The sequence below is a fragment of the Canis lupus genome, chromosome X (assembly GCF_003254725.2).
Source record: "Canis lupus dingo isolate Sandy chromosome X, ASM325472v2, whole genome shotgun sequence".
Taxonomy (NCBI): Eukaryota; Metazoa; Chordata; class Mammalia; order Carnivora; family Canidae; genus Canis; species Canis lupus.
Genome location: NC_064281.1, coordinates 103,482,483 through 103,495,802, shown reverse-complemented (window position 1 = coordinate 103,495,802; position 13,320 = coordinate 103,482,483). Strand labels below are relative to the sequence as shown.

At 40.3% G+C, this 13,320-nt stretch overlaps 1 protein-coding gene across 3 annotated transcripts in view; it reads right to left on the bottom strand.

Annotated features, from left to right (window-relative positions):
- Positions 1 to 1,102: 1,102 nt before the first annotated feature.
- STK26 (serine/threonine kinase 26) overlaps positions 1,103 to 13,320 on the bottom strand; it is a 64,100-nt gene continuing 51,882 nt past the window's right edge. For 2 of the 3 annotated variants that reach the window (XM_025431433.3, XM_025431434.3), the window contains 5 exons: positions 13,025 to 13,173; positions 11,871 to 11,964; positions 11,361 to 11,423; positions 11,143 to 11,279; positions 1,103 to 2,902 (listed from right to left, as the gene is read on the bottom strand). In XM_025431433.3, coding sequence (XP_025287218.1) covers positions 2,878 to 2,902; positions 11,143 to 11,279; positions 11,361 to 11,423; positions 11,871 to 11,964; positions 13,025 to 13,173 — 468 coding nt within the window. In that variant the 3' untranslated portion in view covers positions 1,103 to 2,877. The remainder of the gene's footprint in view (positions 2,903 to 11,142; positions 11,280 to 11,360; positions 11,424 to 11,870; positions 11,965 to 13,024; positions 13,174 to 13,320) is intronic. The other variant, XM_035711320.2, reaches the window with a different exon arrangement.

The following is a 13,320-nucleotide window of genomic DNA, read 5'->3' as shown; positions in this document are numbered from 1 at the left end:
TCCCCCCAGAAGGTATAATATTCCACTTGAGCACTTTATTGATTTCAATGTTAAGTACAACATTTTTACAAGATAATGTTAGGTACTAACTTCAAAGAAATGATGCAATAAGAAAGCTAGTTTTTAAATGCTTTATTTATATTAGAGTGAGAGAGTACCAGCAGAGAGAGAGAGGGGGAGGGAGAAGCAGACTCCTCATTGAGCAGGGAGCCCCATGAAGGGCTTGATCCTAGGACTCTGGGATCATGACCTGAGCAGAAGGCAGATGCTTAACTGACTGAGCCACCCAGGCGCCCCATAAGCAAAATATATATATATGTTTGTGTCATGTTCTTACTCTCCTAGTCCTAACAGAAAAATTCCTTTTAATATACCTCTCCCTAGCCCTTTCCCACATACTAGCACCTTCTTCACTGCTCCAGGAATCTTATCCAGTCACACAAATGTAGAAAAGCAATTTAATAATAAGAATATATTGAAGCCCAGTAACCTGTATGTTAATCCTATAGATCCTCAGAGCTATACTAAGTTCATCTTCAGTCTTTTTTTAAGGAAGAACTCAAATTCATTTGGGCTTTTTAAAAAGATTTTATTTATTTATGAGAGAGAGAGAGAGAGAGGCAGAGGAGAAGCAGGCTCCATGCGGGGAGGCTGATGTGAGACTCTATACTGGGACTCCAGGATCACGCCCTGGGTTGAAGGCAAGCGCTAAACTGCTGAGCCACCCAGGCATCTCCGTTTGGGCTTATATGCTATTTCTCAACTTCTGGAAGTCTTTGTGAAATTTGTTCTCCCCAAAGAACTATAGGGTTCAGATCTGTATACAATTTCCCAACAAAACTATAGTTAGGGTGACCACACAACATATTGTCCAACCTAGGGCATTTCTGAGTGAAAGGGAATTCTATCAAATAATTTTGTCAGGACAGGGGGACATATATGCACTGTAGGTACAATCAATGTTTAAATCTGAAGAACATCTTTTACTTTCCAATGGAGACATTGGTATTAAAGTTCCAACAACAAATTAGAGGGCAGAGGAGACAAAATTTGAAACAATTAAAACCCCGCACCATACCCCTGGCTCAAGAAAACGAACACATGAAATTTAAATATTTATTTTTAAACCCCTCACAACACTGGAGTATGCTTCACCTAGAAACAGTTTACAGGACTATAACTCTAATGAATAAGCAATATTAATTCCATTTCACGACGCAGCTGTGTTGTAAAGTTTCAAATAATCCATTTATAAACTTGTTGCTTTTGCTTTTACAAAAATATTCATCCAACCCATGATATGAGTTGCAAAATTATTTCTAGGCCTCTATAGATTATAAAGTGGAATTGCGTTTCAGTCACATGGCAGGTGAAAATTTCAACTGAACCATTCCTTCAAAATACAATGCATTAAAAGTAATTGTTACAGTATAGGCACCGATGAAAAGAACTTTCTTGGCATATATGACATGACCATGACTTATTCAAGTGTCTGTATTATTACAGAAGAAGAGGAGGTAATGGCCACTTTGACAAAAAACTGTATTCTTAACTCGAAGAACACCTTTTTTCTAATATTTGGCAATTATTCAGACTTTTAAGAAATTACTTCTGTGCAAAAACCAAACTGTGTAGATCCAAACAACAAACATTAACTACCAAAACAAATTAATATTAATAATTCTAGAACTACAGAAATATAGCCCCAGTTCAAAACTTAGGCAGGCATAATATATATACTGGGCTTAAAAGAAAAAAGATATTACCCATGTAACAGTACCATAAATATGACTGAAAATTAACTGTACAGTCTACCTTAACTTTGTATGGACACAGATCATCCTGTACTATGGTTATTTTCATATGAACTAGAAAATTCTTATTTAAATACCCTTTCAAAAATGAACAAATGATGTTTATGTACTGGATAATTATGAAGAACCAAAATGTATAAATAGTTTATAGGACATCTCACTACCATGAGGAAAATATGCTGGTGCAAGTTATATTCATACCTGTTGATCAGGTATTTAATCACATGGTTATCAGTTTTTACTTAAGCTCCCCAAATCCAAGCTATAATGTGCAATATGAGTTGAAGATCTTAAAAACGAAGCCTGTCAAATTCCTCCAGTATTGCAAAAAACCCATCCTTGGCTAATTAGTATTGCTTTAAATTTCCAACCATATTAAATAAGGGTTAACTGCCTCTTCTGCAAGAGAAGGTAAATACTGCACACCAAGAGGTAACTGTTGCTACATGTTGCCTATAAATGCTTCAAACACAGGGCTCTCAAATGGGATTGTCCTTGAGCTGCCTGGAAGATCATCCCAACTTGGTAGAAGGAGTCAATACTTTTCAGGTTTCATTTCCAAGAGCTTATTAAAAACTTCTGTTTAAGATGGTATGACTTGTTTCCACCTCCCCACCAATAGTCATTTTTAGGATATGCTTGTGTTTTCTTTAAAAAAAAAAAGTTTGAGGCTTGATGATTTACAAACGTTGACTATTTAGGATGCCTTTGAAAAACCTGTATGTTTCATGAGTGTACAGTTAACTAGAGATCAAAATATGAAAGGTATTCATCCCAGTAACTTAAGTAATAATGATACCTAAAAGCAAAACTGTATCTCGACATTTAGTAGAATACAGGTGAAACTATAGTATTTAAAAGTTATTCCTTACAAAATAATCTCTTTAAAATATAAAATGATAAACACCATCACAAAATAGTTGAAGAGCTTCTTCCAAATCTTCAATGTTGCAAATATCCAAAAGGCACATGGAGCTCATGAGTTACGCATTGTTAAGCTTGGAGTAGCTTTGGTGGGTTTCTCTGGGTCCGTATGAAATAGAAGCCAATAATAGGAAGTTCCTTAGGGGGATTCATCTGCTGAACACCTATAAAATGAAGAAAAACTGATATATAACTATGCATGTTTATATTTCTTACCTGTATGAATTCTGCAATGAAGGTACTGATTTAGCAAACTAAATTCTTTTACTGAATCTCATCAGGTAGACACTAAAATATAAAAAAGTTCAAAAATCTCTTCTGTAGGGGTGCCTGGGTAGCTCAGTCAGTTAGGCACCTGACTCCTGATGTCAGCTCAGGTCTTTTTTTTTAAGATTCTATTTATTCATGAGATAAAGAGAGAGAGAGAGGCAGAGACACAGGCAGAGGGAGAAGCAGGTTCCTTGCAGGAAGATTGATGTGGGACTTGATCCCGGACCCTGGGATCATGCCCTGAGCCAAAGGCAGATGCTCAGCCACCCAGGTGTCCCTCAGCTCAGGTCTTGATCTCAGGCCCCAAGTGGAGCCCCCTAAAAAACAAAATCCCGGGGATCCCTGGGTGGTACAGCGGTTTAGCACCTGCCTTTGGCCCAGGGCGTGATCCTGGAGACCCGGGATCGAATCCCATGTCGGGCTCCCAGTGCATGGGGCCTGCTTCTCCCTCTGCCTATGTCTCTGCCTCTCTCTCTCTCTGTGTGTGACTACCATAAAAAAAAAAAATCCCGAGAAGAAGGGGGCAAGATGGCAGAAGAGTAGGGTCCCCAAATCACCTGACCCTACCAAATTACCTAGATAACCTTCAAATCATCCTGAAAATCTGCAAATTCGGCCTGAGATTTAAAGAGAGAACAGCTGGAATGCGACAGTGAGAAGAGTTCCCGCTTCTATCAAGGTAGGAAGACGGGAAAAAAGAACTAAAGAAACAAAAGGCCTCCAAGGGGGAGGGGCCCCGCGAGGAACCGGGCTAAGGCCGTGGCGAGTGTCCCCAGGACAAGAGAGCCCCCTCCGGGAGAAGCAGGAGCTGCACCAACCTTCCCTGGCGGAAAGGGGCCCGCAGGGAGTTAGAGCAGGACCCGAGGAGGGCGGGGATGCCCTCAGGCTCCCTGGGACACTAATTGACACCTGCGCCCCGGGGAGAGTGCGCCGAACTCCCTAAGGGCTGCAGTGCGTGGATGGCTTGACCCAGGAGCAGTTTGGAAGGGGCTCGGGCGGAGGCTCCGCGGAGGGGGTGCTGCGCGGCTCTGGGAGCAGCTCGGAGGGGCTGGGTGGGGGCTCTGCACGGCTCTGGGAGCAGCTCGGAGGGGCTGGGTGGGGGCTCTGCACGGAGGGGGCTGCGCAGCCGTGAGCGCAAATCCAACAGCGCAGGCCCTGGAGCACTGGGCACTGCCGGGACAGGCAGACGCCAGGAGGGCCCAGGACAGCAAGGACGCTCCTGGCCCCGAGCTGAGCAGATGAGCGGCCCTGCCCCCAGAGCTACCAGGCTCCTGCAGACGGAGAGCTCCGGAGTTACTGTGGGAGCTGAATCCAGGGCTCCAGAGCTGGCCGCCGCCACTGTGGTTGTTCCTCCTGCGGCCTCATAGGATAAACAACCCCACGGAGCCCTGCACCAGGCAGGGGGCAGAGCAGCTCCCCCAAGTGCTAACACCTGAAAATCAGCACAACAGGCCCTTCCCCCAGAAGACCAACTAGACAGACAAGTTCCAGGGGAAGTCAAGGGACTTAAAGTATACAGAATCAGAAGATACTCCCCGTGTTTTTTGTGTTTTTTTTTTTTTTTTTTTTTTGCGTTTTGATTTGTTTGCTTCCCCCACCCATTTTTTCCCTTTCTTTCTTTTTTTTTTTTTTTTAAATTTTTAGTTATTTATGATAGTCACAGAGAGAGAGAGGCAGAGACACAGGCAGAGGGAGAAGCAGGCTCCATGCACCGGGAGCCCGACGTGGGATTCGATCCCGGGTCTCCAGGATCGCGCCCTGGGCCAAAGGCAGGCACCAAACCGCTGCGCCACCCAGGGATCCCCCTTTCTTTCTTTTTCTTTCTCATTTTCTTCTTTTTTTCCTTTGTTTCTTCCTTTTTTTCTTTTTCTCTTTTCTTTCCTTCTTTCTCTCCTCTCTTTTTCTTTTTCCCAATATAACTTGTTTTTGGCCACTCTACACTGAGCAAAATGACTAGAAGGGAAACCTCACCTCAAAAGAAAGAATCAGAAACAGTCCTCTCTCCCACATAGTTACAAAATCTGGATTACAATTCAATGTCAGAAAGCCAATTCAGAAGCACTATTATACAGCTACTGGTGGCTCTAGAAAAAAGCATAAAGGACTCAAGAGACCTCATGACTGCAGAATTTAGATCTAATCAGGCAGAAATTTAAAATCAATTGAATGAGATGCAATCCAAACTAGAAGTCCTAATGACGAGGGTTAACAAGATGGAAGAACGAGTGAGTGACATAGAAGACAAGTTGATGGCAAAGAGGGAAACTGAGGAAAAAAGAGACAGACAATTAAAAGACCATGAAGACAGATTAAGGGAAATAAACGACAGCCCGAGGAAGAAAAACCTACGTTTAATTGGGGTTCCCACGGGCGCCAAAAGGGCCAGAGGGCCAGAATATGTATTTGAACAAATCATAGCTGAAAACTTTCCCAATCTGGGAAGGCAAACAGGCATTCAGATCCAGGAAATAGAGAGATTTCCCCCCCCCCCTAAAATCAATAAAAACCGTTCAACACCTCGACATTTAATAGTTAAGCTTGCAAATTCCAAAGATAAAGAGAAGATCCTTAAAGCAGCAAGAGACAAGAAATCCCTGACTTTTATGGGGAGGAGTATTAGGGTAACAGCAGACCTCTCCACAGAGACCTGGCAGGCCAGAAAGGGCTGGCAGGATATATTCAGGGTCCTAAATGAGAAGAACATGCAACCAAGAATGCTTTATCCAGCAAGGCTCTCATTCAAAGTGGAAGGAGAGATAAAGAGCTTCCAGGACAGGCAGGAACTGAAAGAATATGTGACCTCCAAACCAGCTCTGCAAGAAATTTTAAGGGAGACTCTTAAAATTCCCCTTTAAGAAGAAGTTCTGTGGAACAATCCACAAAAACAAGGACTGAATAGATATCATGATGACACTAAACTCATATCTTTCAATAGTAACTCTGAACGTGAACGGGCTTAATGACCCCATCAAAAGGCGCAGGGTTTCAGACTGGGTAAAAAAAACAGGACCCATCTATTTGCTGTCTACAAGAGACTCATTTTAGACAGAAGGACACTTACAGTCTGAAAATAAAAGGTTGGAGAACCATTTACCATTCGAATGGTCCTCAAAAGAAAGCAGGGGTAGCCATCCTTGTATCAGATAAACTAAAATTTACCCTGAAGACTGTAGTGAGAGATGAAGAGGGACACTATATCATACTTAAGGATCTATCCAACAAGAAGACTTAACAATCCTCAATATATATGCCCCGAATGTGGGAGCTGCCAAATATTTAAATCAATTAATAACCAAAGTGAAGAAATACTTAGATAATAATACACTTATACTTGGTGACTTCAATCTAGCTCTTTCTATACTCGAAGGACTTCTAAGCACAACGTCTCCAAAAAAACGAGAGCTTTAAATGATACACTGAAAAAATAAATAAATAAATGATACACTGGACCAGATGGATATGACAGATATCTACAGAACTTTACATCCAAACTCAACTGAATACACATTCTTCTCAAGTGCACAGGGAACTTTCTCCAGAATAGACCATATACTGGGTCACAAATCGGGTCTGAACTGATACCAAAAATTAGGATCGTCCCCTGCATATTCTCAGACCATAATGCCTTGAAATTAGAACTAAATCACAACAAGAAGTTTGGAAGGACCTCAAACACGTGGAGGTTAAGGACCATCCTGCTAAAAGATGAAAGGGTCAACCAGGAAATTAAGGAAGAATTAAAAAGATTCATGGAAACTAATGAGAATGAAGATACAACTGTTCAAAATCTTTGGGATGCAGCAAAAGCAGTCCTAAGGGGGAAATACATCGCAATACAAGCACCCATTCAAAAACTGGAAAGAACTCAAATACAAAAGCTAACCTTACACATAAAGGAGCTAGAGAAAAAACAGCAAATAGATCCTACACCCAGCAGAAGAAGAGAGTTACTAAAGATTCGAGCAGAACTCAACGAAATCGAGACCAGAAGAACTGTGGAACAGATCAATAGAACCAGGAGTTGGTTCTTTGAAAGAATTAATAAAATAGATAAACCATTAGGCAGCCTTATTAAAAAGAAGAGAGAGAAGACCCAAATTAATAAAATCATGAACGAGAAAGGAGAGATCATTACCAACACCAAGGAAATACAAACGATTTTAAAAACATATTATGAACAGCTATACGCCAATAAATTAGGCAATCTAGAAGAAATGGACGCATTCCTGGAAAGCCACGAACTACCAGAAGTGGAACAGAAGAAAGAGAAAACCTGAACAGGCCAATAACCAGGGAGGAAATTGAAGCAGTCATCAAAAACCTCCCAAGACACAAAAGTCCAGGGCCAGATGGCTTCCCAGGGGAATTCTATCAAACGTTTAAAGAAGAAACCATACCTATTCTCCTAAAGCTGTTTGGAAAGATAGAAAGAGATGGAGTACTTCCAAATTCGTTCTATGAGGCCAGCATCACCTTAATTCCAAAACCAGACAAAGACCCCACCAAAAAGGAGAATTACAGACCAATATCCCTGATGAACACAGATGCAAAAATTCTCAACAAGATACTAGCCAATAGGATCCAACAATACATTAAGAAAATTATTCACCATGACCAAGTAGGATTTATCCCCGGGACACAAGGCTGGTTGAACACTCATAAAACAATCAATGTGATTCATCATATCAGCAAGAGAAAAAACAAGAACCATATGATCCTCTCATTAGATGCAGAGAAAGCATTTGACAAAATACAAGATCCATTCCTGATCAAAACTCTTCAGAGTGTAGGGATAGAAGGAACATTCCTCAACATCTTAAAAGCCATCTACCAAAAGCCCACAGCAAATATCATTCTCAATGGGGAAGCACTGGGAGCCTTTCCCCTAAGATCAGGAACAACACAGGGATGTCCACTCTCACCACTGCTATTCAACATAGTACTGGAAGTCCTAGTCTCAGCAATCAGACAACAAAAAGACATTAAAGGCATTCAAATTGGCAAAGAAGAAGTCAAACTCTCCCTCTTCGCCGATGACATAATACTCTACATAGAAAACCCAAAAGTCTCCACCCCAAGATTGCTAGAACTCACACAGCAATTCGGTAGCATGGCAGGATACAAAATCAATGCCCGGAAATCAGTGGCATTTCTATACACTAACAATGAGACTGAAGAAAGAGAAATTAAGGAGTCAATCCCATTTACAATTGCACCCAAAAGCATAAGATACCTAGGAATAAACGTAACTAAAGAGGTAAAGGATCTATACCCTAAAAACTATAGAACACTTCTAAAAGAAATTTAGGAAGACACAAAGAGATGGAAAAATATTCCATGCTCATGGATTGGCAGAATTAATATTGTGAAAATGTCAATGTTACCCAGGGCAATTTACACGTTTAATGCAATTCCTATCAGAATACCATGGACTTTCTTCAGAGAGTTAGAACAAATTATTTAAGATTTGTGTGGAATCAGAAAAGACCCCGAATACCCAGGGGAATTTTAAAAAAGAAAACCATATCTGGGGGCATCACAATGCCAGATTTCAGGTTGTACTACAAAGCTGTGCTCATCAAGACAGTGTGGTACTGGCACAAAAACAGACACATAGATCAATGGAACAGAATAGAGAATCCAGAAGTGGACCCTCAACTTTATGGTCAACTAATATTCGATAAAGGAGGAAAGACTATCCATTGGAAGAAAGACAGTCTCTTTAATAAATGGTGCTGGGAAAATTGGACAGCCACATGCAGAAGAATGAAACTAGACCACTCTCTTGTACCATACACAAAGATAAACTCAAAATGGATGAAAGATCTAAATGTGAGACAAGATTCCATCAAAATCCTAGAGGAGAACACAGGCAACACCCTTTTTGAACTCGGCCACAGTAACTTCTTGCAAGATACATCCACCAAGGCAAAAGAAACAAAAGCAAAAATGAACTATTGGGACTTCATCAAGATAAGAAGCTTTTGCACAGCAAAGGATACAGTCAACAAAACTAAAAGACAACCAAAGAATGGGAGAAGATATTTGCAAATGATGTATCAGATAAAGGGCTAGTTTCCAGTATCTATAAAGAACTTATTAAACTCAACACCAAAGAAACAAAGAATCCAGTCATGAAATGGGCAAAAGACATGAAGAGAGGAAGACATCGACATGGCCTCACAGAGGCCTCTCAGAGGAAGGCCTCTGAGACATCCTCACAGAGGAAGACATCGACATGGCCAACATGCACATGAGAAAATGCTCTGCATCACTTGCCATCAGGGAAATACAAATCAAAACCACAATGAGATACCACCTCACACCAGTGAGAATGGGGAAAATTAACAAGGCAGGAAACCAGAAATGTTGGAGAGGATGTGGAGAAAAGGGAACCCTCTTACACTGTTGGTGGGAATGTGAACTGCTGCAGCCACTCTGGACAACTGTGTGGAGGTTCCTCAAAGAGTTAAAAATAGACCTGCCCTACGACCCAGCAATTTCACTGCTGTGGATTTACCCCAAAGGTACAGATGTATTGAAACGCTGGGACACCTGCACCCCAATGTTTATAGCAGCAATGGCCACAATAGCCAAACTGTGGAAGGGGCCTCGGTGTCCATCGAAAGATGAATGGGTAAAGAAGATGTGGTTTATGTATACAATGGAATATTCCTCAGCCATTAGAAATGACAAATACCCACCCTTTGCTTCAACGTGGATGGAACTGGAGGGTATTATGCTGAGTGAAGTAAGTCAATCGGAGAAGGACAAACATATGTTCTCATTCATTTGGGGAATATAAATAATAGTGAAAGGGAATATAAGGGAAGGGAGAAGAAATGTGTGGGAAATGTCAGAAAGGGAGACAGAACATAAAGACTCCTAACTCTGGGAAACGAACTAGGGGTGGTGGAAGGGGAGAAGGGTGGGGGGTGGGGGTGAATGGGTGACGGGCACTGGCGGTTATTCTGTATGTTGGTAAATTGAACACCACTAAAAAATAAATTTATTATATAAAAAAACAAAAAACAACATCCCTTTCGTATCTGATTTTACAAACCTCTAATTAGTTTGTTTGTAAATTGGAAAAAAAGCGGGACATTGCCTATGAACATCTAAGGGGTTTTGAAGAGGAGCTTTAGTGTGCGAGTACAAATTGGCTTCATCAGATAGAATGTCTATGAGAATGTGTGATTTTACAGGCTATATAATTTGCTTCAAGTTAATCCCAGTGGCATCACAAATACAAACAAAGCGAAAGATGTGCCGATAAGCAACATGATTGGTATGGAGACTAGAATTAGTATTGCTTTATAAACTGTTGGAGCCAGGTGCATGCATATGAAAGTCTTATTTAAAAAGAGAACTAAAAAATTAAATGCATGAACTTTATTGAATGGGAACAAAGGTAAACCACCAAGTCAAGACACTATGGAAACTAAAGTCAATCCTAAGGACCATTTGTGGTTTTCACTGACCTCCTCTGTCTAAAATCCTTCCCAGGCAGGCTGGTTGGCTCAGCGGTTTAGCGCCGCCTTCAGCCCAGGGCGTGATCCTGGAGACCTGGGATCGAGTCCCATGTCAGGCTCCCTGCATGGAGCCTGCTTCTCCCTCTGCCTGTGTCTCTGCCTCTCTTTCTCTCTCTCTGTGTTTCTCATGAATAAATAAATAAAATCTTTTAAAAAAAGTAAAATCCTTCCCTTAGCTTTTTTTACGGGGGCTAAATGTAAGAACTTTAGCACTGGAAATGATGTGAATGGTAGTGTAATGAGGGTAGTGGCAAGAACAAAAGCATTCCTAAATGGTATTTACAAGGGCCCAAAATCAAAATATGCTCCATGACCTTTTGTCTGTACTCTACCACCAGGTGAAGGAGAAAAATACCCAACACAGGCCATAGGCCATTTCTTTCAGTGGAAAAGTATCTTTTCATGCCAGAAGATAACAATTCCAAAAGCTCATGTTTAAGATGGGCAACAAACAACACAGTTTTAAAACATGCAACTATTGAGAAGTGACTGAATAATTAGGAATAGTTGAAATGACCAAATCAAGGTCATGATACTACACCATAAACTTACATCCAGCAGAAAATGTCAAAATTATTTCTTAAATGACATGTCAAGCTTACTTTTGAAATTTTTCAATTAATTTCTTCACCATTTTATCAGTGATGCCAGGACAGGCGGCTTCAGCCACAGCAATGCTTTTCTCAAGTTCTTCAATGGCTTGATTCCTGCTAGCGTTATTCTCATCCTGCTGTTTAAGCTGAGAAAGATCAATAGTGACAACATTGAAAATACTATACTTCTTAACATAGATATCCAAAGCTAATGAATCCATACTTACTTCAGCAAATGCAGGTGTGATTATCATAGACAAACAGCTCAGGGTTTGCACAAGATCTTGCTCCTTCGAACAAATAATATAGATTACGTATGTGAAATTAACAGTCATGTTTTTCTTATTCTATAACAAGTGAGCACTAATTTGAATCCTCCCTCCCAAAAAACCCAACATAAGTCATGCCTCTATGCTTTATTCCCACCCACCCACTATCGATTATGATAGATATCCACGATTCCACTGGGTTCATGAATGTTTAGGTAAAATGCATTTTAAAACATACCAATGAGAAAAAAATAAAAATAAAACATACCAATGACCATCTAAATGACTTCCATGACCTTTACTTAATTAGCTTAAAACTAATGGCAAATGAAGCATACTAAGGACACAGTGAGGTACACGGGCATTTAGAGGTATTAAATTCTAATAATTTTTGGCTATCATAATCTCACTACATTAGTCCAACAGAGTCTATCTATCAAGAGGAAATGACTATTGCCATGCACATACTGCCCCATTCTGTAGCTTCTTTGGATCAGGCTTCTTTCGCACGGTGGTAAAGCTCCATTCGGGATGAGTATTATTTTCTCTGCTGGTGGATTCCCTAAAGAGATGGCCCAAAATACTAATATAAGTTCCTAAATAATTCTGCTTGGTGAAAATGCCAAATCAATGCAGCTAGACTCTGAAGAGTTGTTCTAATATATAAAAAAAATTATACTGTAAAAAAGCATTTGATCTCAGTTTCAGGTAGATACTATAATTTATTGAAGAAGAGCTGTGGTCCTCAACTCGTAAGTATGCATCAAAATCACACATGGAGACCTCTTCCCACATAGAAAAAGCCCTGCCTCCACCAATCCCCACTGACTGGATCAGGATCTTCTGTAATGTGGTTTTTGATTCTCCTTTAAAGTTCCATGGGCTACTTGCACAGGCAGCCACAGCCAACAAACCATTACAACAGGGTACAAAAATCATCCTGGTAGTTCTTATTCTTTTCAAAGATAGGGTAATTCAAATAAATGCAGGACACTGAGAGTATTAGCTAAAGAAACTTGGTGTTGCCTTTGTGCCAATTTGACCAGTGGAATGGTAAATTCTGGTGTAACCTACAGACTTCCCTAGTCTAAATTAAGTTATGGGCTTAGAATCTAAGATGTCAATGTAAATGCTGCAGTTAGAAAAACAGTGTAACTTTTTTAGGGGGGCTACAAAACATACATAAACGAATATTTAAATATATTAGTCTGATCACAGTTTAGCATGTGGGCAAGGGGTGGGAAAGGCCTGGAGGTCAGTCCTCCAGATGAATTTTGCAGGTTCCCCCCAAAGTATGAGAAGACATAGCCCCTTATCACTTTGGGCAAACTAATAAATCACTTTTACTCAAATCATATTCCAAAATTTTGTAATATACTTAAGTATCCACTAGGGGTTAGACCGAGACCATTTAAAACTAGAGCAATGCACTTCAAAGAAAAAAACCTGCTTCCAAATTCATTGTACTCCACAGACTGTGATTTTAAAAGATTTTCACGGTTTCTACAGTAAAACTTTAAAATAAGGTTTATATTTTATGCTAGAGAAAGCAGAACAGATACTAGTTAAAAGGCAATATTAGAATGGGCTACCTACATAAAAATTAAATGATTTGTACATACGAATCAGAGCCCTCTGAATCAGATTCATCATCACTGTGCCCTTCTGCCTTCCATCTCTTAAATCGATCTATCAGTTCGGTCAGATAAGAAGTCTTCTTTGAATTTTTTACAATGAATTTGTGTTTCAGAAGTTCTTTGGCTGTAGGACGCTAAGGAAAAATATGAAGGATGCATGAATATTTCTAGGCTCTTTTATGGTTGCAAGGGATGGTGAAAAATCATTTCAATTAAGCTGAAAAGGTAGATCTGAAAACTAGGTCTACAAACATGAAGACAACTAAAATGTTGTAGGGGTA